Source organism: Ciona robusta, chromosome 2 (assembly GCF_009617815.1).
Source record: "Ciona robusta chromosome 2, ASM961781v2".
In the NCBI taxonomy this organism is placed as follows: domain Eukaryota; kingdom Metazoa; phylum Chordata; class Ascidiacea; order Phlebobranchia; family Cionidae; genus Ciona; species Ciona robusta.
The window spans coordinates 1,515,728-1,540,020 of NC_143236.1; the positions used below are offsets into that span (position 1 = coordinate 1,515,728).

A 24,293-nucleotide genomic window follows, 5' to 3' on the forward strand; every position below is an offset into this window, starting at 1 on the left:
AATTGAGGAGCAGGAGCAGCGCATGCGGCTCAAGGCGCATAAGGTGCGTTTTAGAGAAAACAAGCGAAAACATTGTAACGGTATGACCTTCATATATTTATGCAGCAAATTGTAGCTTTTACATACGTCAAGGCTGTGGTTTTGAACATACTCAACAATATCTTGTTTGTTTCGTCAAAATCCAAAATGTGAGGATTAATAAACATTATGTCGTCACAGTTTGTAAATTAATGTTTGTAGAGACTGAAAGTGATTTAAATGTATGTGTAAACAACATGGAGAAGAAAAGTCGGAGAGGTGCTGTGATTTCGCACAACGAAGGGGTCGCAGATAACTCCCCGTACATGGCCGACAACGATGTTGAAAGTGAGGAAAACGAGTGGGAAGAAGAACCCGGGTAAAGGAACCTCTTTGTAACAACGTGTTAATACCACGGTATTTCAGAAAGACAACAATATACAAATAAAAATGGTTTGGACGAATTTTTGTCCCGTCCGCAGATTAATTTAATAAACTAACAAAGTCTTTAACCCAATAAATGTGAATAAAAATCACGGTCTACCAGAGATATTTTTTTTTAATAAAAAAAGTGGACGAGAGAAGATTTTCCGAGTTCACCCGTTTCGTGTTCACGTTTTATGTTTTCTCAGGTGCGAAAGCTGGCGGAAGGACAAAGCGATACACGAACTCGCGCAGAAGATTAGCGAAAGCGAAGTTTTTAATGGTCTGATTATGGCGGCAATTTTCGCCAACTCAATAATAATGATGCTTGACGTAAACAACTACTATCCTTCCATGAAACCTTACTTTCCAGTAAGTTTACACATGGCTTATAAGGAAGTGCAGAATACAAGTTTAAATACACATAGCATCAACTCAAGTTTTAAATTCATCTTAGTAACACAGTTTAAAAAAATCAGAATTATTTTAATTGTGTTGTGTTAAGTACATTAGTGCCTGTTATCATATGCATTACCTTGACAAAAGACAACTCGCGTATACCATCACACAGGAAAATAAATCAGATAACCAATAATTTATTTTTAAAACGTTTGGCCGACGATGGCAATATATAGTAGGATGGGGAAAGATGGGACACCTTTTCATTCGATTTTCTCGTACATTTCGGTAGTAAACAAAGAACATTCAAGGAATTATAAAACCTTGTCCTCGCGACTTTCACAGCCCGTTGTTAATTGTTTAAAACACGACCAGGGTATCTATATATATTTTGTGCTAAAGGTGTCCCATCTTTCCCACCGTACTATACATTTATATCTTGGCAGGCAGCAGACATTGCTTTCCTGGCGATCTATTCTATAGAGTTCGTTGTCAAAATCTATGCAGAACCTATTCAGTATTGGACTACGTGGTCGAACCGATTCGATTTTTTTATCCTTCTTATATCGTATATGCAGGTCGGTTAAAGTTTTTCGTTCAAATTAAAACTATACCAGTTGGCATATTTCTTCAGCTCAGTTGTACATTTTGTTTGAATTCGCAGAGAGTTATTTACATATTTTTTTTAAATTCTGACTGAATTGTATCTACCGCCATTTATCCAATAGGTGCTGGTGGATCAGTTTTTCGCCGATGCCTCAAAAGAAGCATCTTGGACTGGTGCTCTGCCAATGCTGAGAACTTTAAAAGCAACGCGCGCCCTGCGTGCAATGAGAGCTGTATCATTTGTTCGTGGTTTACAAGTAATTAAGCTGTATACTTTACCCTTGTACCAACATATGGCGACTATTTATGTCATGTTCGTAAGTAAATAATTATTATTAATATAAGCGGTAAAAACATATGCTCGCGTATTCATTAGACCTAAACTTCTCGAAAATACAGACATTTGATAAACTGCAGTTGCTGTGAAGTCAATGATTAAAACTTATGTTAAAATTAAAATGCTGAGTAAAAGTGTAATTGAACATATTTAACTAATCGTTTAAAATACAGGTTCTATTGACTGCTCTCATAGACACGATGAAAAAGTCCTTTATCAACGTAATGCTCATACTGCTATTTGTGATGTTTCTCTTCGCTATCTTTGGATATTACATGTTTGGTTACAAAGGGGGTGATGAGGAGAATTGGGGGGATCTTGGTTCTGCATTTCTCACGCTCTTCAGCTTCGTTACGGTAACCGAATGAATAAGGACATTGATTACGAATATGCAGTACGGTGGGGGAAGATGGGACATCTTTAGCACAGTATATCCGTATGTCCTGATTGTTTTTTTAAACAATTAACAACGGTATATATATTATACATTTTTTAAATGTTGTTTATTTACCAACTACCAAATGGGACGGGAAAATAGAATCAACAGGTGTCCCATCTTTCCCAACCCTTCTATAAGTAGGAAAATCCGTAAATTTACAAATTAAAAACTGTGTGTTATGGACGATAATGGCCTTATTGAACAGTTTTATTTCGTTTGATGATCGAACTGTGGCAGTGAAAGAACACCTTCAGTGATTAGACCTATGCTCTCTTGTTTAACAAAAATAGGCCTACTCACCAATTAGTATTACTGCAATAACACAGCGTTCATTAAACCACGAAAAATGTTTTATAGATATGAACGCAGTAAATTATTGTTTGAAACGAAATATTATGTAAACAATACGTTTCTACAGAAAAAATGAACTTTAAATCCTACATTTCTATTGTATATTATCTATACACAATCACACAACATGTTGCATTTGATTAAAACTCTTGGTATTGCACCAAAGACCACACATTAGCAAAGCTGTGCATGATTAGATAGATTTTTAAACTTGAACACACAGTTCACAAATCAATTTCACTAAACAAAAACTTTTGCGTAAAGAGAGCCATTTAGGAATCTAACACACAAATTGCATGAGCAGCTAGTTTTCTTATTTCTTCATTTCCCATGTCTGAAGCAGCAAACAAAAGTACATGTGAGTCTTTCGCTAGTGGGTAACGCAACCTGGAAAGCATTGGAACAGGAATGTGAAGTTTCACTGTGCGTGAAAGCAGTGATGAAGATTCTAATGAAAGCTTGATGAACTTAAAGATGAAATCTGCCTGTGGACCTCCTTCATTGGATTCCATTGAGTTCCATAAAAGATCCATGAAGTCGGAAAGGACTTGGATCAGTGGATCCTCTGCAGGAAGTCCAGGAGTGGTTCCAGAAGGAGGAAGATCGTGCTCAGTTTGGCTAAACAGTCTACGAACTTTTTGTTGTTTGTCAAAGACAATGTTTTGCAACATAGGGTTTTGTTTCCTTGACTTGGGAAGAAGAGATTTTTGCTGGAGAGTGATTTCGTTTAAAGCTATATCAAGACTTGCAACTGTTAGCTTTGCGATTGCGCTTCCAATCGGCGCTGCTAATGGGCGTGAATTCGTCTTAAAAAAGGTGGGTAGGCCATATTTTAGCAAGTACATTGTCGTAGAAACTATATCAAACCTCATAACTGCGAATACAATGTCAACTGCATTCGTAATACCACATAGATGAGTTTCTTTCAGAATTTGGTTTAAAGTTTGTCTCATGAACCCACAAACACCAAGCATGTTGTAACAATCTAAGAACTTAGTAATAATTGCATGATTAATCCAACCAACTTGATTCGCTTCGATAAAAGTTTGCTTGAGCAAGGTACAATGAAGTGTTTTATCCAAGTTTAAAGTTTTTGGTTCAAATTCAGGTAATAAATCTGACACAATTGAGGAAGAAACGAATTGGAAGAAGACAAATCGTTCATTATACATCATGTTTGACAGGGACTGTACTTGTGTGGGGCTTTTTTCAGTAAGAGCAGATAAAACTTGAATGTGATCATTGCGACTTACTACAAGTCGAGCACATCGTGCAACGGCTGCCATCACTGACAGTGTAACAGATAGGGGACAACCATCTTTTATTAGAGTACATGCACGCACCACTTCAGTGATTGAAATGATTCCTTTCTGTCGAGCTGTAAGCAACTCTATCATAGATTGCGGAAGGTTCATGCAAATATCATTCCACTTTGTCATGCTTAATTTAAACTCTTGTGAACTTCTTAACACCGGAATTAAATTTTCCACTCTGTTTGGTTCAGATTCAGATTTCACTGTGCTGATTTGAGTAATTTTGTCGGTCCACCAAATATTGATCCATTGTAGTAATATAGGAGTTTCCTCTTTGGATCTTACTATATAGGAACCAACCGTTGTTTCTTTACCATAAAGCTTTATCATATAGCAAACCATAAGAAATGTTATGTCAAATAACACAGCTCGAATTTGGGCATTCTTTGATGTCTCTGCTGGGCATGACTTCATTGCATCATTGCAGTCAATCAAAGCATTGGCAAAAGTTGGCAATTGACCTGTTGTGGTGGCAGCAGCGATCAAAGCACTAAAACTACGAATTGACATCATTCCTGCAAAGGTATTAAGCAGGCGCTCTGGCTCAGAAAAATCAGTGGAGCTTAAAAGTTTCACCAACTGGTCAATATTATTTTCAGCCTTGAGTATGATCACCGGATTTAGGCACCTTTCTTTAACATTGTTTACTGGCATATTTTCTATCATTGAGCATCTAATATTCTGTAAATCTTGATGATAAGCGTCAGTAATCAGCTCTCTCTTTACAAACTGCTCAGTTAAAAGTTTTAAGCAGTTCATTCCATCACATATCTGATCAATAGTGTCTAACAGACTGTCAAGTTTAAGCAACATTTTTATTGCCTCTTGTAAATCAACTCCAAATTGAGCAATTTTCTTGCTTGAGAGTTTGCTTGGAGACTCAAAGTCACTGCCAGTAAGTTGAGCCTTTAACTGGACCATTATTTTTGGCAAACGAAGGAAAACCATTGCACACCACTCTTGCTCTAAATCATTATCCCTTGAATCGAGGTATCCCATGAAACAAGTTTGTATCAGATGGTAGATTAAATTGCTGGTTGAAAGACCATGTATATTAGACAGTAATATTAACTGCTGCACAATCGCTTCAATGTTTGTCAGCTTTCTTTCTTCAACTTCAAGTAGAATGAGTGACATTATAGATTGACATAATGTGCTGGACACCGGCAGCTTGTAAACTGGTTTGGGAGAAATAGAACATTTTGATAACTGAGACACATGATGGCAAGATGCACTTATCTCACTATGAAGAGGATGTTGACCAGATGAGTTTTTGATTACAGCCAAATCAGTCTCAATATGACTCCACACTCCCCCTTCAGCAAACCTGGCTATTATTAAGAGTCCTGATGTGCGTGGTTTTGTAGCAATAAGTTTAAGTATATCACAGTTCAATTTAATTATTTCTTCTGCAGTAGAACCATACATGTCCCATACTCGTTTGAGACATTGTTCAATGTTTTGTAGAAGCCATTTCAAAACCATTCGAAGAGAAAAACATAACTCCATTGCATCTTCCATCAGTCTTGTTTTGCAAACCACCTGAAGACAGTCTTTCAACAGACCATAAACAGCTTTTGTACTTTCAATTTTACTTAAATCCTCATGTTTTGATACAGCAGTAATAACCGACGCATAAGATAACAGTCCGCATTCCAACGCATATGATATGTAACGCAACAAAAGCGCATTGGGGGAACTGCCAATAAAAGATTGTGATACTAATACATCTGACACGTGAAGCATATCCGACGGACTTGTCATCAGTTTCTTTACATGGATGGACCATTTCTTTTCACTCCATCGTTCCTTCCACGACGTAATGACTAGGTGCTTGAGATCGGCGGAGTTTTGCAGCATAATGGGTTACAAATAATTGACAACTACTCAATCACGATTGCAATACAGCTCTAAATAATTAAACAACCAACACAATTAAGGTTGAATTGACAAACAAATTGTATGTACATCTAATAACTACGCAGAAAATACGCAAGAAAAGTTCGAAACTTGTAAGGGGGCATTCCCTTGTGTGGTGCGATGAAAAACGAATGCAACATTTTATGGAAATTGTATTTTTGCGAAATAGTATTTGCTAAATATTAACATAAACACAGGTCGATGGATGGTTTGATGCACAAATTGAAATGGATGAAAGAACAACGCCCTCCTCACGAATTTACACCATACTCTTTATCATTTGTGGACACTTCTTGATATTCAACATATTTGTTGGAGTCAACATCATGAACATTCAGGAGGCAAACGAAAACTACCACGAACAAGTAACTTTTATTGTTAACCTAATAGTCACAGCTAACGTAAATTGTTTTAAGTAGTAAGTATGAAAATGTAATATTCACAGTATAAGCGCACATAGATTTTACGTCGAGTAAAAGGCTTGTGTAACGGCAATTATAAGAATATAGCTTTACAACTGACTTATGTCTATAGGTTATTGCTGAAAAGGAAGCTATTTTAGCCAGAAAGAAGGAAAGTATTCTTCATCGACAGCACGAAGACGTAAGGTACAAACTGCAATCGGGATTAACAGCCAGTTTTCAATAACGCTTCTACGTGGTTTTCGTAGTGTAGTGGTTATCACGTTCGCCTCACACGCGAAAGGTCCCCGGTTCGAACCCGGGCGAAAACAAGTTTTCTTATTAGAATTTTATTAAATAAATCTTATTGGAATTTTATTAAATAAAATACCAATATACATTTCTTTGCACACACATTTTAATATAACTAGACTAGAAAATGACTAAAAAATGTACTATTTTCGATCTGTTGCAGAAAGTTAAAAGAAAAACAAAAAGAGAAAGATTGCGGGAATTTTTATGAGATGGTCAAATCATTTCAAGAATCTTTGCATAATGACGATTACGTCATTCAAGAAGATTTGATCACAAATTTAGATTGGATGGAATTATACATTGAAACTCTTGCCCACATGGATGAGGGAGTTGTAAAGTAAGGTTTAATAAGTTTACTGTTTAAACTAAATATTTAAACATTTAAAAAGTATATGTTTTCAAAAATTTCCAAAACAAAATTAAATAATTAAAATTTCGAAAAATTGTTTCCGCCCGGGCTCGAACCGGGGACCTTTCGCGTGTTAGGCGAACGTGATAACCACTACACTACGGAAACAGTTGGGAAACGTGTCGCGAATGAGCGTATTTAAATGGATTGGCATTGTTGTTTTACAGGATTCGGCAATATCATTATGAGATATCTCATATACTGACGCAAGCTTTTAGCAAAGAAATTTCAAAGCGACTTGGAGAGTAAAACGATGCGTTAGTATTTGTGTGAACAATACAGAATGTCTTTTAAAACTTTCTATTTCTAGTGCGGTGGTGTTTTTGTCTAGTAAACGTATGGACGAGTTACTCCTTTCTTAGTTTTTCCGCTATAGAAGTCGCTAATCATTTGTGGAGCGTATTTTGGATACTGTGCGTACTCTTTAAACATTAACGATTTGGATTTGGGCGTTGGTAACTCTGGGACAATAGCCTTTGCCTCGTCCTCGATTTTGTTTGGGTCTGCTCGTTTTCTTCCGAAAACACGCGAAGTTGTCCGAGCACTAGGTGTAGGTTCCCATGAAGTTGCTTCGATTGCATTAGGACGACCTATAAGAACAAAAACTTTCCTCATGCATTTTTATGGCGGTGTATAAACACATAACGCTAATTAAAACAACTAAACAATACAGCTCTTGACAATAGCGGTTTGACTCGCAGTATAGTCACCATAGTGGAGTCAGGAAAGATGGGACACCTTTAACACATAATATTCAAACATCTTGATCGTATTTAACAGTGTATGAAAGTCGTGAAGATACGGTTTTAAAATTCTTCGAATGTTCTTAAGGTGTACCCCCTTACCCTACTAGCCTATACATATGGTAAACAAGTCGAGACTTGACCTACAATTCTACAAAGTTTAAAAATTAAAGTTTTTACTAACCTTGAACTGGCTTTAGACTTGGTTTATTTAAATCTTTAATTGGAAGATGGGGAAACACTTGTTCAGGGCCAGAAGCATTAGCTGTATTAAATTGCACATGTTGGTTAAAACATTAAACTATGCAAAATAGACTATATGAATGAATGAATGTAACTTATTTTATCCTCGCGTGGCCGGAAAACGACAGTCGTTATCACACGGGTTTATCACCTCGTGCCAGCTTACGAGTTACCTACCTGATAAATGTGGCTGGTGTTTGTTCTTTCTTGGTGTTATAACAGAATTAGTAAGTTCCTGCGCTCTGTCTGCTGTGAGCCTTGAATTTCTCGGTATCACTGGAAACAATTTCGCCTGAAATTAAACAAAGTGTAGGTTAATTTATGGTTGGTGTATACCTATTATATAGTTGGAAAGACTTTACCAGAGCTGGGTCGTCATTTTCGTTGAGTTCTGGGACGATGCCTGAAACCGCAGCCTCGACTTTTCTTGCCGGCTTGGCGCGAACAATTTCCTTCGTAAAATATTAGATAAAATTGATAAACAAAATTACCAGACAAACTTCTATACGAAAACGTATCTCACCGACTGTCTGTATCTTCTATAAACTCTATGAGTGTTGGACTCATAAGGCGAATCCATAGGTTTTCTGTTAAATTCTTCCATGGTCATCCGTGTTCGAACAACTGGGACTTTCTGAAGTAAAATTTAAAATGTTGTTGTTACCGTGCTATGATATAGGGTAGTGTAGGATAGACATGATTCTTTATATTCTCTTGTCTCGTCCCATTTGGTAGTAAATAAAAAATATTTACTTATCTGTATCACCGAAATTAAAAAGCGTTGTTATTTCTAAAAACACGGTAAACACGGGATTTAATTAGTTGCCAACGGTCTCCCATCTAGTACTAAATTAGGTGGAAATACGGGACATCTTTAGCACATAGTATATATATTCAAATATCTTGATCATGTTAAACAATTACCAACGGAGTCGTTAGGATATACACTTTGATAATTTTTTGAATATTTTTTATTTACTTCCAAATGGAACGATAAAATAGAATAAAAAGGTGTCCCATCTTCCTTTACCCTGCTATATATAAGAATATTTTGCCGAGTCGGCAGCAGACCATTACCTGCGCCATCTGATTGCAAATATGTTTCAAATATCAACTTAGAAGAGAACGCGTATTATCTTATTAAATTTACCTGGTTTAACATGTGTTTTACGTGAAACGCTAGATTTGGATGGGGGTTATTTCGCCTGTTTAATGAGGATGGTCTGTAATCTGGATGAATTCGTTGCATTTGAATGAAATCCGACTTGTACTGGCTTCTGTCATTCGGTGTTAGTACATTGGTAGAAGCACTATGAAAAAAAATATACAAAATTTAATTTGGTAATTGAACAGTGAGTAATGCGCCTAAATTAGCATTTTATTGTTCCCTTTTATTGACTCAAACACGATAAGCATAGTCGGTAGCAGCAAACGTTTATCTGATTCGCTAACATAAGCCGGACACGCCCACAACACACCACTCGGCACTTCTTCCCTAGTTGAGATACCGTGTCTCGCGCAGCTTCTCTCGTCAACTGGGTTGGCCGAGTGGTTAAGGCGTTGGACTTAAGTTCCAATGGACGAATGTCCGCGTGGGTTCGAACCCCACACCCAGTACTAAAAGTTGATTTTGATATTATTGTTTATATTTTCCGAATTGCTAGTAGAACTTGGTTTAAAAAGATCAAGCCTTTTTTTAAAATGAAATCGGCCAATTATAAACAGCTATACTAAGGTAAATGACGACAAGTTTTATATCCGAATACACTTTAGACGGGGTTGGCATTGTACTTTCAATGCTTTACAGATGTTTATTTCAAGACGTTTCGCAAGTTTAATTATGAAATGGCTCATAACACCATTAAACCGGAAAGTTAGTATAATACCAATAAACGTTGTAGCTTTTCAAACAATAATACTGGGCAGAGTGGTAATCCTAGCTGGTGGCCAGCAAAAATTGTGCTTCAAAATGGGAGTTCCTTAGGCCTCACTAATGTCTAATATATTAGTTTTTGAAAGTCGATAAAAGTGCGCAAAAAACTGCCTGGTGAACGTAATTCGCCTGCGTTGCGTTATATTCGCGGAACAATAATGACATATAGCGGCGTGTTGCGTATGATACCCTAACTAACTAGGTCGCATTTCGCACTGATTTTTTCGCATTAAATGCCATTCATTGTTTTGTTTGTAGTAAATGCTACAAAAGTAGCCCGATGGTGCGTGGGCCTGACCCGCCAACGATTTTTAGGCGAAATACGCATAAACGATGATGCAGCACATCTAACAGATAACGATGTCACGAACTGTAGCCTATTTGTTTTTAATCTAAACGTAGTAAACGCGTTGGAAGGGTTATAACATTGTATGCTGGCATCAGAGCATGACGACTCGCTGGGAAAATAAAGTGGTGACGCAGCACTTTATACAAATTTTAATTTTTAGGATAAGTTTGAATACACTTTTTCGTAAAAAAGTGCAAAATCAGTAAAAACTACAAGGAGAACTTGGTAACAAAATTCACACCGGTCAGCAACTAAAGGATTACTGTACCAGAAACAATAATAAGAAAGACTGCCTATAGTATAAATCAAATCCCAACCTTTTTGCTTCGTTAAACGGATAAACCCGAGGCCGGTGTTGCCAGTGTAAAGCGCCATCAGTGATTCGACGGTGATTACGGTGCTCATCTACTGAGCGACGTGGGTCAACATATCCGGCTGCAACTAATTTAATTACATGCTTTAATGAAACTGTTTGAATTTAACCACTGTTGTTAAGCACCTGCTTAAATATGCTCAGACACATACATAGAATAATTGGTTGAACATATATATAGGCTACCTTACCAAAAGTGTCAGATGGTCAGTACGACACAAACGGTTTACCGTTTATTAAAACATCGAAAATAATTAAACGTTTATTATGAATCAAGGAGTTTCGCAATATAACTCGATTGGAAGGAAACAATTTAGATATAGTGGGGTGGGGGAAGATGGGACACTTTTTCGTTTAGTTTTCTTTTTCCATTTGGTAGTAAACAAAGAACATTCATAGAATTATAAAACCGTACCTTCACGACTCCCATAGACCGTTGATAATTGTTTAAAACACGATCAGGCTATTTGGATAATTTTGTATTAAAGGTGTCCCATCTTCCCCCACCCTACTATATAATAATCGAATAATATACTCACCAACGGACCAACTGTCGTATGATGAACTTGACAGGTTTTCCTTTGCCTGATCTCCCATCGTTGTCTTGGGATACTATCGCACAAGTAAATATATCTCAGAAGTTCAACTATATGACTATAAATGTTCTGCTTATCGGTATAGCTATGCCTCGCCTGTTTGCGCAGAGCAAAAATATTTGTACCAGTATTTGCGCAACCACCACGATACCATTTAATGCACTATATGGTAACTCTTCTCTATTTGATCAATAAGTTTCGAACTTGGTGTAATTAAGCAAACAGATCAACCTGAGTGCTCCTGCGCACCTGGAAACACTCACGCGGCGTGCCCTTTAAATTCTAAAGCGCCGCGCGAGGCCCTGTTGAAAGAACAAGGCATTGAGGCAGGTTATTGTGTATCGGTCACGCCAAATTGCACGTGAAACGATTTCGGCTCATCATCGAGTCGACATTTCGATCCGCCCCGTAATTTTTGATGTAACTTCCCGCTGTGCGTTCAGTTGGCGTCGCGACGGGTGACGACTTGGAAATGTAAATAAATCCGGACGCCAAACGCCTCTAGCAAAGAAACGCGACACGAATCAGTGCTTTGTAAAACCGATTAGACTAATAGTCTAATAAAGGCGAAATATTTTGATTAGAGCGTAGTCGGAATGAACGCCCGATATATTTCGTGTAGAATAACTAGAAAAACCTGGCTGACAATATCATGATACAAGAGCAATCGCAGAGTTAATGCAACAATACACCATATCTATAATTAGTCTGTATATTATACTAGGGTGGGGACAGACGGGACACCTTTAGAACATACTATCTAAATATCCTGATCGTATTTTAAATAATTAGCAACAGTCTATAGGATTTGTGAAGATGTGCGATTTTTTAATTCTGTGAATTTGTTCCATGTTTACTAACCATATGGGACGATAAAAGAGAATGGAATTAAGGTGTCCCATCTCTCTCATCCTGCCATATATCATTTATAGCGCTTATATTTGCTATCAGTTGTAATGTATAGTAGGGTGGGGAAAGATGGGACACCTTTTTACTCCATTTTCTCGTCGGATTTGGTAGTAAACATGGAACATTCAAAGAATTATAAAACCATATCCTCACGACTCCCATAGACCACTGTTATTGTTTAAAACACGATCAGGATATTTGGATATTGTGTTCTAAAGGTGTCCCGTCTTCCCCCACCCTACTATATATATATATTACTTTTTACTAGATACTGTTTCAAAACCCCCCCGTAACTAAAACTTGGGCAAACCGTTTGCTTTAAATATTGTTAAATGGGTACTTTTATCTCTGTATTAACAATTATTTTTTCAAGCACTGGGTGGCGATGTTGTTTTGTATGGATAGGTTGGTGCCTGAATAAACTTAACTGAAGAACACATTTTGATTGGTGACATAGCACACACTGGGTGAAATTCTAACTGGGTGAAATTCTAGCTTTTAATAGAAATAAAAAATAGACGGTTTTAAATATCACCTTATATAACTAGAGTACTAGACCGTGGTGTAAACTATAGAGACTAGGAAATTCTGACTGATTGCGATTCTTGTATGTTATTTACAATTTATTACAACAAAATTTCGTCATGTTTTTTATTTATCTCAATTGTTATACTAAGATGCCGCAACAGCGGGTAACAGGAACGCTGGTGGAAATACAATCGGCCAAAAAGTAAGAGGCAAGCGAGCTGATGTGGTGGCCGTAAAAGTAAATTTCATTTGAAGAAGCAGCGCCCAGAAACCAAGGGAGTTTCGCGATGTACCGCGATGTTTGGACCACAGAAGGGTCTGGGGTGTGTATGGGGGGGGGGCACAGTGGAGAGTTTGGTAGAGTGGTTCACTAACTTATACACGTGAAGTGAAGGTTCGGTTGCATTGTGTTGGATTAAAATCACAGTGAGATGTTCGCTATTACCGATCGTGGACTCGGGATTAAAAGTTTGTGCCCGGTTTGATACGGACACCATATGACCCGATATTGACCATTTTAAGCTCGCGGTGAAAATGAGGTAGAAACCTTGGTGCCATTTGGCGAAAGCGGTCGTGCCAGGGAAGGAGGAAGAATTCTAAATTGAGTTGAGTTTGCCCGGCATTAACACACAATAAATATAAATACTTCCCAAATTGGAAGCAACGCAAAATGCTCCATCAACAGCGCTGGCATTAATCAAAAAATGGGTGCCAAATTTACTAGCGAAAAGTTTCATAAAAAGGTTTAAAAAGGTATGATTTACACAGGGTTGGATCGCGAGAATGCCATCGCGATAAAAGTTACAAAAAAGCTTACGGGGCCAATGGGCGACGTCACAGCAAAGAAATGTGGTTAATTTAACATGGCGCTGCTAGAATCTCACTTGCCAAGTACGAAAATGAAAACAAGAGTTTAGAGTACGTTTGAAGACCAGGCCCGATTCAAATAGAAACGAAACAACGACAACAACATTGTGGAAGAAAAAGCAACGTTCATTTAGGATAAATGAAGATCAGAGATAGCATAACTTATTTAGAATAATATATCGGAGGTTACATAATTAATAATAAATACTTTCGTAGTAACATACATTACCTATAAATACGGAGAAATTATTGGCGAGGATACAGATGCGGATGTGCGGGCAAGATGACTATTTTTATGATCGGACAGCGCACTCAGTCACGGAGACTGGAGAGCCTGGGACTGGATGCGCGTGATAAGCTTGACTTGTTTGAGGAGTGAAGACAGGTGATTGGTGGTGCGCTTGTGTGCCACGCATGTTGCTTGGTGGACTGGTGGGAGTAGCGGGTATTGGAGCCACGTACAGGTCACGAGTGCTCATCACGCCGTTACTGATGCTCTTGGATGGCTGTTCTGAGCTTGTCAACCACGGATGGTGAAGGATTTCATCCAAGGAAGGTCGCTTGTTCTGATCCTTCTGTAGCATGAGTGCAATGAGGTGACGACAAGCTTTCGAGGTGGTTTGTTGAGCGCGTTTGTGTCGCAGCTCACATGCGATAATGTCTTTTTCCTTCTGGAAGGGAACTTCTGCTTCGATCATGGTGTACAGTAGAACGCCCAGTGACCATGCGTCCACTTTTTTGCCCATGTATCGGCGTTCGATAAACCACTCTGGTGGGTAGAACTCGGGAGTACCAGCGAACTCTGTGTATGCGGTTTCCTGTAAAGTACAAGAAGGTTTAGCGAAGTTCTATGTTGTCTCAGATAACCGAGTAGAAATTCGAACCGCATTGAATTTCAAACGTAGACTTGAAATGTGTAACTACCTTAAGCATGGTCCCACAGCCAAAGTCAATCAGTTTTGCTTCTGACGTATGAAGATTGAGCAGTACGTTTTCATCCTTGATGTCTCGGTGGACCACGCCGTTTGCGTGGCAGTGAAGAACTGCCTCGACAATCTGAAAAGCGCAAACAACCGATAAAAATCAATACCAGTGTCACGGGTATCCAAATGAGCACGTGGGGTATAGAAGAATACCTTGTATTCGGAAAGCGAAAACAATTTCAATATACCTAATTGGAACGAATCTGAGAAATTTATTTTCCCCATACGTTTTAAAACAAAAACCAAGCCAGCAAATTTAACCACAAACACAGTTTAGTTTAGTTTTTTAAGTTGACAAAAGTGGTTGTACCTGCTTGAAAATATTTTTTGCGACTTTTTCAGGAAGTGCTCCATGTTGATTTAAGTAGTCAAAGAGATCAATAACCGGCTGAGGGCGCTCCATGACAAGGATGTAACTGTTACGACGTTCGTACCAATCCATCATTGCTATTACACCTGAACCAAAACAGCTTTAAATATTTGCTCACGTTAGCGGTATAACAGGCGAGGAAAGTTGTATTTACCTCTGTTGCCAGAGAATGCTGCTCGGTGCAGCAGTTCGAACTCAATTGGTACAACTCGACCGTCCAATTTGCCCCAACGCTTCACCTTAGCTTTTGGTACTTGCTTGATAGCGACTTGCACATTATCGGCCTTCCTGGTTCCTGTAGAATAGCGCAGTTTGAGAAATCAATATCCAGTCTGGTTGGCGGAGGCTACAAGCTACCCGTTCGCCTGATAGGACCGCATTATCTTGGGTGCCATCAGGTCACATTTTCCAGCTCGTAAAACTACCCGCCATCATGAATATTTCAGTAATTTTTTGCAAGCGCCGCAGCACGAATTTCAAATCGAAAGTTCCACATTCCGCGTAAGGAATTTGCTTTTACATCATATCTCGTGTTGTTGCATAACTGCACGTCAGCACTATACACGGAACAACCCGTATGAGACTCTAAGTGTGGAATTTCCAAAAGGCGCGCAAAGCTACAACGCCGGATTTAAAACCGGTTGTGAGTGTGCTTACGCAAACAAGCACTCGACCACGTTGCTCAACGGTAGTTCGCTGTATCCGAATTTATTATTAGTCTACCCCTCTTTATAGCCAAGGAGATTGACGCAGGTACACGAAATGGGTTCGGGAAGCTATATTAGTACATGGACGTCATTGAAACGTTAATGGGGTTAGTCGTATGCGAAGCAGGTTATTACAAGACCAGCTGTAATTGCAAAATATCCCATGCGCCGAATCGGCCAATATGAAAATGTAATGTTAAAAGAAATAAACAGGACTATCACACATGTATAGTGTGTTTCATTACAGTGCAACTGAGTAACGATTTTGTTACAGCCATATAACTGCAACCCCTTTCGGTCTCCATAAACGTTTGAATCTCATCAAGAAATTCGGAAAGTCATCGATTGCCACGGACTTTAGGTCAACCAAGCACAGGGATCGATGTTTGCAGGCAGCATATGGCCCACCATTTAATGTGGTTGAAGATCGTTATCGAGCGATCATTGCGAACCTTTTTGTTTTAGGGGCTTGGACGACGTCGTCCTAAAAGCCTCGTTCTTACGTGTCGCCAAGACTCATTATTTTCACTAAGTACAGATTCGTGAAAGCGCCGATTAAGACTACATATGCGCCGTTTATTCCAGTAACTACAAACACGAAACACGCCGAAGTTAAAATGATTTCATACCGGAAGGATGCGTCGCACTTTATTCAACTTTGAAAAAGCCAGACAGATCAAAACGCGGATATTATTACCCGGGAATTGCGCTAAGCCAGCAGCCAATCCGGATGCGTTGCGTCCGTTCGCATGGTTATGACGTCAGCGGCTTACAGCAACGAATGGAAGAGTGGATTATAATTGGTATTATAGGACGAGTGTTAATGTATACGCCCGTACCACGCGACTCGTAGTTTGAGCTAAGCGTTTTATGGATGGCTTTATCTCATGCTGCAGGTGACACGCCCGCGCGGCAACCAGGGCGGTTTTTAAATTCCATTCCTCAATAAATCGTTTTTCGTGACCGCTAGGTCGACCGAGTTCGCATATGCGATTTTAGAAGCATCCATCAATTGCACTTTGCCGGCCGATGGCGGGTCCAGTGGACGAGGGGCGAACGTAATGACGATCTAAACCGACAAACAAACATTAGGCCGCGTTGGACTTGGTTCAATCGTTTGAAAAACTCGCGGCTTCTTAACTTCTATTGAGCACTTACGCCAACAACGAAAAGCAAATGGAAAGTTCTAATTCTAATCGACCATTTCATGCGGTATAGCCAAAACAATTGTTTTGACATATTTATCGTTTATTCGATTTGGGGGGAACCTGTTCAGTTAGACAGAGTTTCGACAGTTGGCAAATATTGCAACTTCGAAGTAGCTTGTAGTCGATACGAGGTAACTGTTTACTTAAATCGATATTAAACAAACCGTGGTTTGCAATCCGCTTTAAGCAGCAATATTGGCGATTACCCTAGTTAATGTACGTGGAAAGTGGAGGCGAACAAATAAACGTAAGCTCATTGACGCCGTACTAATGTTCTAGTGGCACCGATTGGAGACTGTGGGACCAATGTGTTGATTGACAGACGGTCAAAGTGAGGCCTGGGTTCCTGATACAGTAAGCAGCAAACGACTAACCAAGATCTTCGGCTACTACTGGATCGATTATCAAGCAGTCTACATCTGTCTCGCCCCACGTCGTTATTTAATACCAACAACAAAGAGAGAGAGCAGTTCGGCGTCGCTAACATTCCTGCTCGATTGGGGAACTCACTTGTTGTGATAATGGCCTATTTTACAGGTGCAACCGCCCGCCTCAAGTCTTTCCCACCTTTTTTACTGCCATAAACGACTTCCTCGTTGAGCGCCGATGTGCTTTGATGCCTGGGACCCAGTTGTTATTGGCTGACTGTACCGCGAACTCGCCCGTGAGTCGACTCCGGCGCGTTTGATGTTCGGGTCGTGCCTCTTTCGTGATTAAAGTCGCTGTATTCGCGTATCGACAATCACGTGACGAATAAGTGACGCGGACCAAATGACGGCGCGACCCTTTGTTTTCAAACAAATGGTAAGAATCAAGTAGCTGCTTGCACAAAGAGCGTGGCGAATCATTGAAGATCTCCTTAATGACAGCAATGCAGACCAGTGAAACGTATATTTACACAACAATACGTTGTTCTTTCCGTAGTCCGCGGTATACCTCGCGTGATGGACGGAACACCTCGAGGAAGCGTTTAGAATATGAAAACACAAACAATACAAAACGTCGCAAGTCATACGTCATTTAACAACAAAGATAGCTGTTAACACACGATACTAAGAACCGATGTTTTAAATGTAAACTAGTTTTACACACGCAAGATTTAAAACAAGTGATACAAACATTTACAACCATTACATGGCAGATGATGCGTTTTTAAGGCTGTTTATGTTCGCCTGGCTCGACTACTGGAAACCTCTTATGTTGTCCGCGAACCTTTGTCCGTCTGCAATCGATGTTTGCGGTGGTACGGCTATAGCTTGTTTACTGGGTCATGCTACCGCGAAGGCGACAGCTGTGACGCGAAAAGCAAACATACGCCAACGTAGGGAGCAGGTTTTTAAAGCGAATTTCTAATTTTGTCGAAATAATATCTTGGGTGAAACCACATGGGCGGAAACTGCCGTTTTCAAGGTGTGGTATGAGGCAGTGAAAGCGATAACACTCGCGTGTGGCACTACCAGTCCAGACAAGCCGCACCACAAGAGCTACGAAGCAAACGGCTGCCGGGGCACTGCTCGAACGGCGGTTGCGGAATTCCAAACACGCGCGGTACAGCGAGCGGGTGACAAAGCGCCGCGACCTCCACACCGAAGGGACGAGTAGCGTATCCAAGCACTACACGCCCGACTAATAGTGGAGTCAGGCTACACCTGCCATTGCCCCACAGTGGGCGAGGTTCGGGACAATGAATTCACATCCGCCCTCTCTTTCACCTAAGCAACAATTCGAAACACGGGCCGCATTGTGATTAAGGAAGTCCAATTGTATCGCAGCCCTACGTTACGTGTTATGGATGATTGTACTTTAAACGCGGTGCGTACCTAGACTGGTTGGTGAACAACGGCCACTGATTCACCAGCTTAACGTTTTAAAGTCATCGTAGACATATTCAACAACGAGAAACAGTTTGCTTAGTGAGGCAACTGGGTTGGTACTCGGCTGTGACGGCACCTGACCTTTGACAACCTTAACCGATTTTCTCAGTCTACACGCGTTGGGCGGGTTGTATGAGACTGTAAAGTGTTACAGTAATGTAAAGGCAATATAAGACCGACTTATGATTAGAGAAAAGCAAACAACTGGTTAGAACCACGCGCAGGTTGAACCCATTTCTTGCTCTTCTAAAAATAAAAGCGCTGCTTGTGACGTAACTAGGGGAGCGGCGCTAGAGTTTGTTTTGCAATAATCGCTACCGCCGTCGCTAAAGCAGACGACACCGCGCTGGGTCCGATTGTGGTTGTGACGTAGCAGCACTCGAATCGAAAACATGTTTACCGAGCTTGCGCCATAACCACATACTAAACGGTTCGCTTAAATAAGAATCACAAATTGCAGAGTATAAAAATAAAACAAACCACAAACCTGCATAGACAGTTCCACCTCCTCCAACGCCAATGATGCCTCGGATGTCGTAGATCTTCTTGAAAGCTGCCGAAGACCTCTGTTGTCCGTCGGGAATGCCTCCAGTTGCTCCTTGACTTATTGGAGTAGAAGGAACCGAGGTTTGGGGTTGGGATTGAACTGGCAATGGCGCAGGGCGAGGGGTGGGCACTGATGGTTGTTGGGTGTACGTCATTTCCTGTTGGGGGTGATGGTTGGCTACATGAGAAGTCGAAGCAAGATCTTTCCTCTTCTGCTGGCTCCGTGTGTGGTAACGGGCGCCGCTTTGATGTTGATCGCGTGAGTAACTGGTAGATGGTACATGAAGGTTGTTGTTTTCATCGACTATCTTTTTCCCACCACGTCCTGATACGGTGGAACGAAGGAAGTAACCCTTTGAGCCTTGGACCTCGCTCACATTGTAGTAGCTTGGTTTGGTGTTTGCATAGGAAGGAGGTGCAACAAACATTGGCTGCTGAAGTTGGTAAGTACTCGGTGGGAAGGAAGCAGGAATGGCGAAGTTAACTGGAGATGCGGACGTTGAAGGGGATGGTCGTGATGCTTTCTTTGTTGCGGGAGTCTTCTTTGATCGGCGTGGTTTAGATGTTTGTTTTTGTGGGGCTACAGCGAATGGATTTTGAAAAACTGTTTCACATAAGCGTTGTTTAGGCAATGTGGGAGCCGTTTCCATGGATACAAAGACGACGTCGTCATCCTCTTCGTTGTCATTCTTGGAACGTTTGAGGCGGTGCTGGTCGTCCGGCCAATGGTCACGGCGAGCTAGTTGATCGACGGGGCTAACGCTTCCGTTGCTGGGTCGATCACATAACCTTACACAATCAACGCCCGCTGTTACGTCGCTGGTGCTGCAGAAATGGCAGGAACCTCCTTGGCAGCCATTATGAGAGCAATTTTTTTCATCAGCTCTTCTCTTTCGGGGAGAAACACCAGTAAGGGAAGGCGTCGAAGAGAGAGATGACGAAGAGTACGATGAAAGCGTTGACGACGTGGACATGTCTGACGCTTTCTTGGCAGCGGAGAAGTAAGCTCCTCTGGGGTGAACGATGCCATAACACTGTCCTTGTGTGATAGGGTTCAAGCGAGATAAATTGCTTCCGAGACTTCCTCCCGCTGAACCGGCGCTTGGGGAAGGAGGTGCAGACGACAGCGACATCTTACTGTCTCGTATGACAGTACAGTCAACTGTGGCACCAGTAGCGCTAAATCGATTCTTGCAAACCGATGAAGGATCGGGGTGGTGGCGCTGATGGTAATAGGCCTGGCGCCGGGCTACGTTCTCGGAAGTTGGTGGTTGAGATGCCAGCAGAGGCATGGTTGGCGCTTGCATCTGTAATCCTCCAGCTTGGCTAGAAGTGACCACCTGGTTGAGCGATTTGAGGCATTCGGCGTAGGTCGTCTGATGAAAGGCAGTTTGGCTTCCGATGTTGAATTCGTTCCGTGATGAATCATCGTTCGCAACCGTAACAAACTTTCCAACGCTCGCACCGCGGAACCCGTCACCGTTGTAGCTGAAGCCGTTTGAATCAGACATGGCAGCAACCTCTAAAGGGACGGGGGCGGTTCCGGAAGCCGTCGGGGCGAACCAAAGTGATGTGGAGTCGGTTCCGCGGAAGCAGTTAAAGTTAGTGCAAGTTGGATTGGTGATTAGGTTACAAACGTTATTGTTTGGTGGTACGAACGGGTTGAATGCGGAATTCAGTTTGTATAAGCCTTCTCCGGTGGACATTCTATTACAATGTCGACGCGAGTTGGTAACGTAGATCTTGGTGTGGAAAGAACAACAGTTTGTTCCGCTTTTTGTGAACTAACAACTTTCGTAGTTCACGTCCCGTGCTCAAGGAGATTTTGTCAAGCAAGAAACATGGCAACTTAGTAAGCTTATAGTAAGAAGCTTAGAAACAGGCAGCTGAATGATCACTATTTCCTGTAAAACAATAAGAAGATTATTAGTAACATAAACCCAAGCAGGAACTTATCCCAAATCTGTTCAAACAATCCCTTGCTCTCTCACGTAAGTTAAAATCGTGCTCTTTGTGAACAGCAGCTCCACACTTCCACAGCACGTCTCACTTCACTAAAAGGACCGCGATATTCGCTACCATCAATCAACAACGCAAGATCACACGAAGTACCAACACATGACACACGGTACACTAGATTACATAAACAGCTACAGATTGTGCAAAACAACTGAATCATACGACGGAGGCGGCGACTCGCATTGTTGACACCACATTTGTTTTGCACTGACTCAAACTATGACCATCTATCTATCGCTTATTGAATGTCCAAACGGCGAATAAACAGTTTAAATTTCAACAAAGTTAATTATAATATCCACAACTGTACTCTTCGTGTCCTTTAACTTTAAAACAACTTTAAGTAAGCTAAAATATGAACAGTGGCTAATCAAAGTCATATAGTACATCAGTGAAGTATCTATTAAGTTGTTCTAACATTCCTTAATGCTCACAATTGACATGAACTGTGCCTCTTATACTAACACATTCTGGCATAAAGCTGACAACGGATGGTGACACACTGAGTTTCCTACTCGCTAAAAATGGATCTATATCTGGCTTCTTTGTTCTCGACAACACGAGACGAAACGTACAACCTGTCTGAATGAGTGTTCGACCCAGACTGTAGCTCGCCACCCGGTCACCGTTTCTAAATCATGCGTCTGCGCGAAGCGAGAGAAAAAAAATCGTCGATTTCCCCAACGCGTTCTAACCGATGGAGCGAAGGGAGAGAATTAGAAGCGATCTCTCGCAACCGGGCCAGTTGCTCGCTTCTCTGACGGCCTCTCACTAACGACGACAAAGAAACTAGCTGCTGGGAAATCGAACCAGTCTATTCACAGCTCCGCGGGAATGTGTGAGGGCAATTAGCGCTCACGACAAAACTTGTTTCATGGTACCGCCCTCGCTTACAGCAGACAGCCCCGCTGATTATACCAGGTACCAAAGCGTTTACGACCCGGCCGCGAATTTCTTTGCGCAGCTCGAAACATTTCAACCGCACTAACGGGTGATAAATCGATATTACGACATCCTTTAACCGCCCGGAGTGAAGACTCACACACACAAGCCAAAACTGGAAACAGTGAAGGCCCCGGGTTTTTCTTAGTTTCGAACACCGATACTGTGGGCAAATATTAGTGGAAACCCCGATCGAATTTCCAGTCGATCAACCGCCTTCTTCAGTTTCATTCCCCAGCCACCGTGTCGTTCGAACTTCCCTCTCCAGCCTGTTTACCCGAAAGCGATGTAGCTAGAAAAGGTCGCAAACACGCAACTGGTCGAAAAAGAGCTGCTGGAAACAGCCACGTAGTGGAATGAATGAGAAATCGACGGAAACAGCCCATAGCCCGAAGTACAGAAGCTGAATAACAAACCAGCGCTGACTTGCCCGACTCGCGTAAACAGTTTAAACTCGCGCTCCTCGCCTGACGTAATGAAACTGCTGGCTTATCAATTAAGACGTCGTCCTACCAACATAGCAACCGGCCCTGCCTGTTGGGTCATTCTAAATGTGTTTACCGAGGCTTAGATATAGCCCTTTAAAACCGCAATTCAAGTTCGCGAAGTCTTTGTGAGAAAGCATAGATAGTTCAATCTTACCAAAGGTTAAACTACAGAGCAGCAAAATCCCCGTGCGTCAAAACGTCGCAGAATAGCTCATTTCTCCTACTCAACCCTGCCGCATTTTTATCAGAACGCGTGATCTGTCTGCGTTTACGTCACATAGGCATATAAACTGCATCAAACACAGCAAGTTCCCGTTATTTTGGTTTATAGACGTGGACGGCCAAATCACCAAACCCGGTTCCGGGATATTTTTATAACTTGAATCGGCGGAGTCGGAAAACCAGGTCGAATAATTCGAAACTATTGTTTTCACGCTGCGCTGACAGGATTTTCTCGTCAACAGCTGTGGTTAGTACGACGAAGCAAACATAAAAATATTGTTTCGACGTGATGTACGTCTGACGAAGCGAACTCAGTTGAATTTGCATCAACAAGATGCGACTCACGTGACAAGAAAACATAAATGTTATCGAATGCTGTTCGGGGCAAAGTAGTCATGTTTAAATTTTGACTCACAAAAAAGTTTATCATTTTCGCACTCCGTTTAATGAAGCTATGTTTTTTGGTGGTTTGGAAACGAAATGCCTCCCGTAGTTTCAGATTGAAGCTTATGTGAAGCTGAACTAAACGAATACCAATCGATAAACAGCGACATGGCAGCGACGCGAGCTACGGTGCAATGTGGTTCGATAAAGGGAATGAAAGTACTTGGGGTGATTTTGTTGATGATCGGACGGGGAAACTGGAGAAAAGAGCGAAAACAAACAAATATTCACAGACCGGAGAAATAGCAAAAAATCACAGGCGGCAAGCGATTGAGGCAGGAAATATGCTGCGACCACGTGGCTGGCGGCAGCTCCATTCATAAATATGGGCTTCCTGTTTCAAATATAATTTTAAAATCGTGTGCTTTGTCATATTAGCAGGAAAATCAATACATATGAATACCATCCATCTTTATATATTTGTGACCTCAGCGTGTGGTCGGGCAGTACATGTGACGTATGGTCGTCTGATTAACACACGTAATGATGTTTGTTGTTTTGATCCTGGGTGCGTATTTTAAAACGGAAATGCGGCTATCTGTATCTATAAGCATGTCAAACCGAATAAGGTAAATACGTGATTACTGACGTAGAATGCAATAACAACGAACCGAAACTTCTGAAGAGACCATCGACCCAGGTTACAAAAGCAGACTTCACCAACCGCAAGCTGAAATGTTCTCCTTATCAGATAAAATATGCAGTCCACAGCACTGATAAATGCGGGCTAGTGTAACTGGTACCTAATTTGTAACGAGCCGGTTTGCTGTTAAACTAACCTGGCGGTCGTGGCGGCTAACTGTCATTACGTAACTATCGAAAACGGGGCGTATTCAGACAAGCGTGACCCGAACCCCACCATCATGGGTCGGGGTCGATTTCCCCACATCCTCACCCTTATTTGGCCAGAAGACAAGCGGAAAACGACTGCAATGTGTCTTTCCGGACTCCTGGGCCTGTGTGTAAGGGCGGATATTAAGTGAAGACTGTCGCGCTCTGTCTCGGTGTGGGTGGGGAG

At 41.2% G+C, this 24,293-nt stretch overlaps 4 protein-coding genes and 3 non-coding genes across 7 annotated transcripts; 3 read left to right on the forward strand and 4 right to left on the reverse strand.

Annotated features, from left to right (window-relative positions):
* The first annotated feature begins 162 nt into the window (after nt 1-162).
* LOC149739623 (cation channel sperm-associated protein 3-like) lies at nt 163-7,227 on the forward strand. The gene is made up of 9 exons (XM_089872291.1): nt 163-397; nt 651-813; nt 1,287-1,418; nt 1,569-1,703; nt 1,957-2,139; nt 6,004-6,171; nt 6,341-6,414; nt 6,683-6,859; nt 7,099-7,227. Exons 1-9 carry the CDS (start codon nt 231-233, stop codon nt 7,178-7,180), a joined length of 1,281 nt encoding a protein of 426 aa, XP_089728417.1. The 5' UTR covers nt 163-230; the 3' UTR covers nt 7,181-7,227.
* LOC149739624 (mediator of RNA polymerase II transcription subunit 24-like) lies at nt 2,265-5,863 on the reverse strand. Its single transcript, XM_089872265.1, has one exon. It carries the CDS (start codon nt 5,744-5,746, stop codon nt 2,846-2,848), a length of 2,901 nt encoding a protein of 966 aa, XP_089728391.1. The 5' UTR covers nt 5,747-5,863; the 3' UTR covers nt 2,265-2,845.
* Trnav-cac (transfer RNA valine (anticodon CAC)) lies at nt 6,467-6,539 on the forward strand. Its single transcript has one exon. It is a non-coding gene; the product is annotated as a tRNA-Val (tRNA).
* Nucleotides 6,967-7,039, reverse strand: Trnav-aac (transfer RNA valine (anticodon AAC)). The gene has a single exon. It is a non-coding gene; the product is annotated as a tRNA-Val (tRNA).
* Nucleotides 7,228-7,258: 31 nt separating the features above from the next.
* LOC149739627 (uncharacterized) lies at nt 7,259-12,016 on the reverse strand. The gene is made up of 8 exons (XM_089872301.1): nt 11,112-12,016; nt 10,517-10,640; nt 9,068-9,227; nt 8,441-8,551; nt 8,280-8,369; nt 8,095-8,209; nt 7,859-7,939; nt 7,259-7,521 (listed from the first exon to the last, which is right to left on the reverse strand). The coding sequence occupies exons 1-8, from the start codon at nt 11,167-11,169 to the stop codon at nt 7,259-7,261; spliced, it is 1,002 nt and encodes a 333-aa protein (XP_089728427.1). The 5' UTR covers nt 11,170-12,016.
* Trnal-uaa (transfer RNA leucine (anticodon UAA)) lies at nt 9,452-9,534 on the forward strand. The gene has a single exon. It is a non-coding gene; the product is annotated as a tRNA-Leu (tRNA).
* A 698-nt stretch (nt 12,017-12,714) lies between the features above and the next one.
* On the reverse strand, nt 12,715-24,171 carry LOC149739629 (uncharacterized). The gene is made up of 5 exons (XM_089872266.1): nt 19,102-24,171; nt 14,980-15,120; nt 14,766-14,911; nt 14,397-14,528; nt 12,715-14,290 (listed from the first exon to the last, which is right to left on the reverse strand). Exons 1-5 carry the CDS (start codon nt 20,864-20,866, stop codon nt 13,766-13,768), a joined length of 2,709 nt encoding a protein of 902 aa, XP_089728392.1. The 5' UTR covers nt 20,867-24,171; the 3' UTR covers nt 12,715-13,765.
* Nucleotides 24,172-24,293: the final 122 nt, after the last annotated feature.

What these genes read in the sequence shown, in the direction of transcription:
- LOC149739627 (XM_089872301.1), bottom strand. Translation starts at nt 11,169, where the DNA reads ATGGGAGATCAGGCAAAGGAAAACCTGTCAAGTTCATCATACGACAGT. An exon ending in AAAATGACGACCCAGCTCTG is followed by an intron (nt 8,210 to 8,279) that starts GTAAAGTCTTTC and finishes GTTTAATTTCAG; the next exon opens with GCGAAATTGTTTCCAGTGAT. An exon ending in AAGTCTAAAGCCAGTTCAAG is followed by an intron (nt 7,522 to 7,858) that starts GTTAGTAAAAAC and finishes TTGTTCTTATAG; the next exon opens with GTCGTCCTAATGCAATCGAA.
- LOC149739623 (XM_089872291.1), top strand. Translation starts at nt 231, where the DNA reads ATGTTTGTAGAGACTGAAAGTGATTTAAATGTATGTGTAAACAACATG. An exon ending in GAGTGGGAAGAAGAACCCGG is followed by an intron (nt 398 to 650) that starts GTAAAGGAACCT and finishes ATGTTTTCTCAG; the next exon opens with GTGCGAAAGCTGGCGGAAGG. An exon ending in CGACAGCACGAAGACGTAAG is followed by an intron (nt 6,415 to 6,682) that starts GTACAAACTGCA and finishes GATCTGTTGCAG; the next exon opens with AAAGTTAAAAGAAAAACAAA.
- LOC149739629 (XM_089872266.1), bottom strand. Translation starts at nt 20,866, where the DNA reads ATGTCCACCGGAGAAGGCTTATACAAACTGAATTCCGCATTCAACCCG. An exon ending in AGCATTCTCTGGCAACAGAG is followed by an intron (nt 14,912 to 14,979) that starts GTAAATACAACT and finishes GTTTTGGTTCAG; the next exon opens with GTGTAATAGCAATGATGGAT. An exon ending in GCTGTGGGACCATGCTTAAG is followed by an intron (nt 14,291 to 14,396) that starts GTAGTTACACAT and finishes TGTACTTTACAG; the next exon opens with GAAACCGCATACACAGAGTT.
- LOC149739624 (XM_089872265.1), bottom strand. Translation starts at nt 5,746, where the DNA reads ATGCTGCAAAACTCCGCCGATCTCAAGCACCTAGTCATTACGTCGTGG.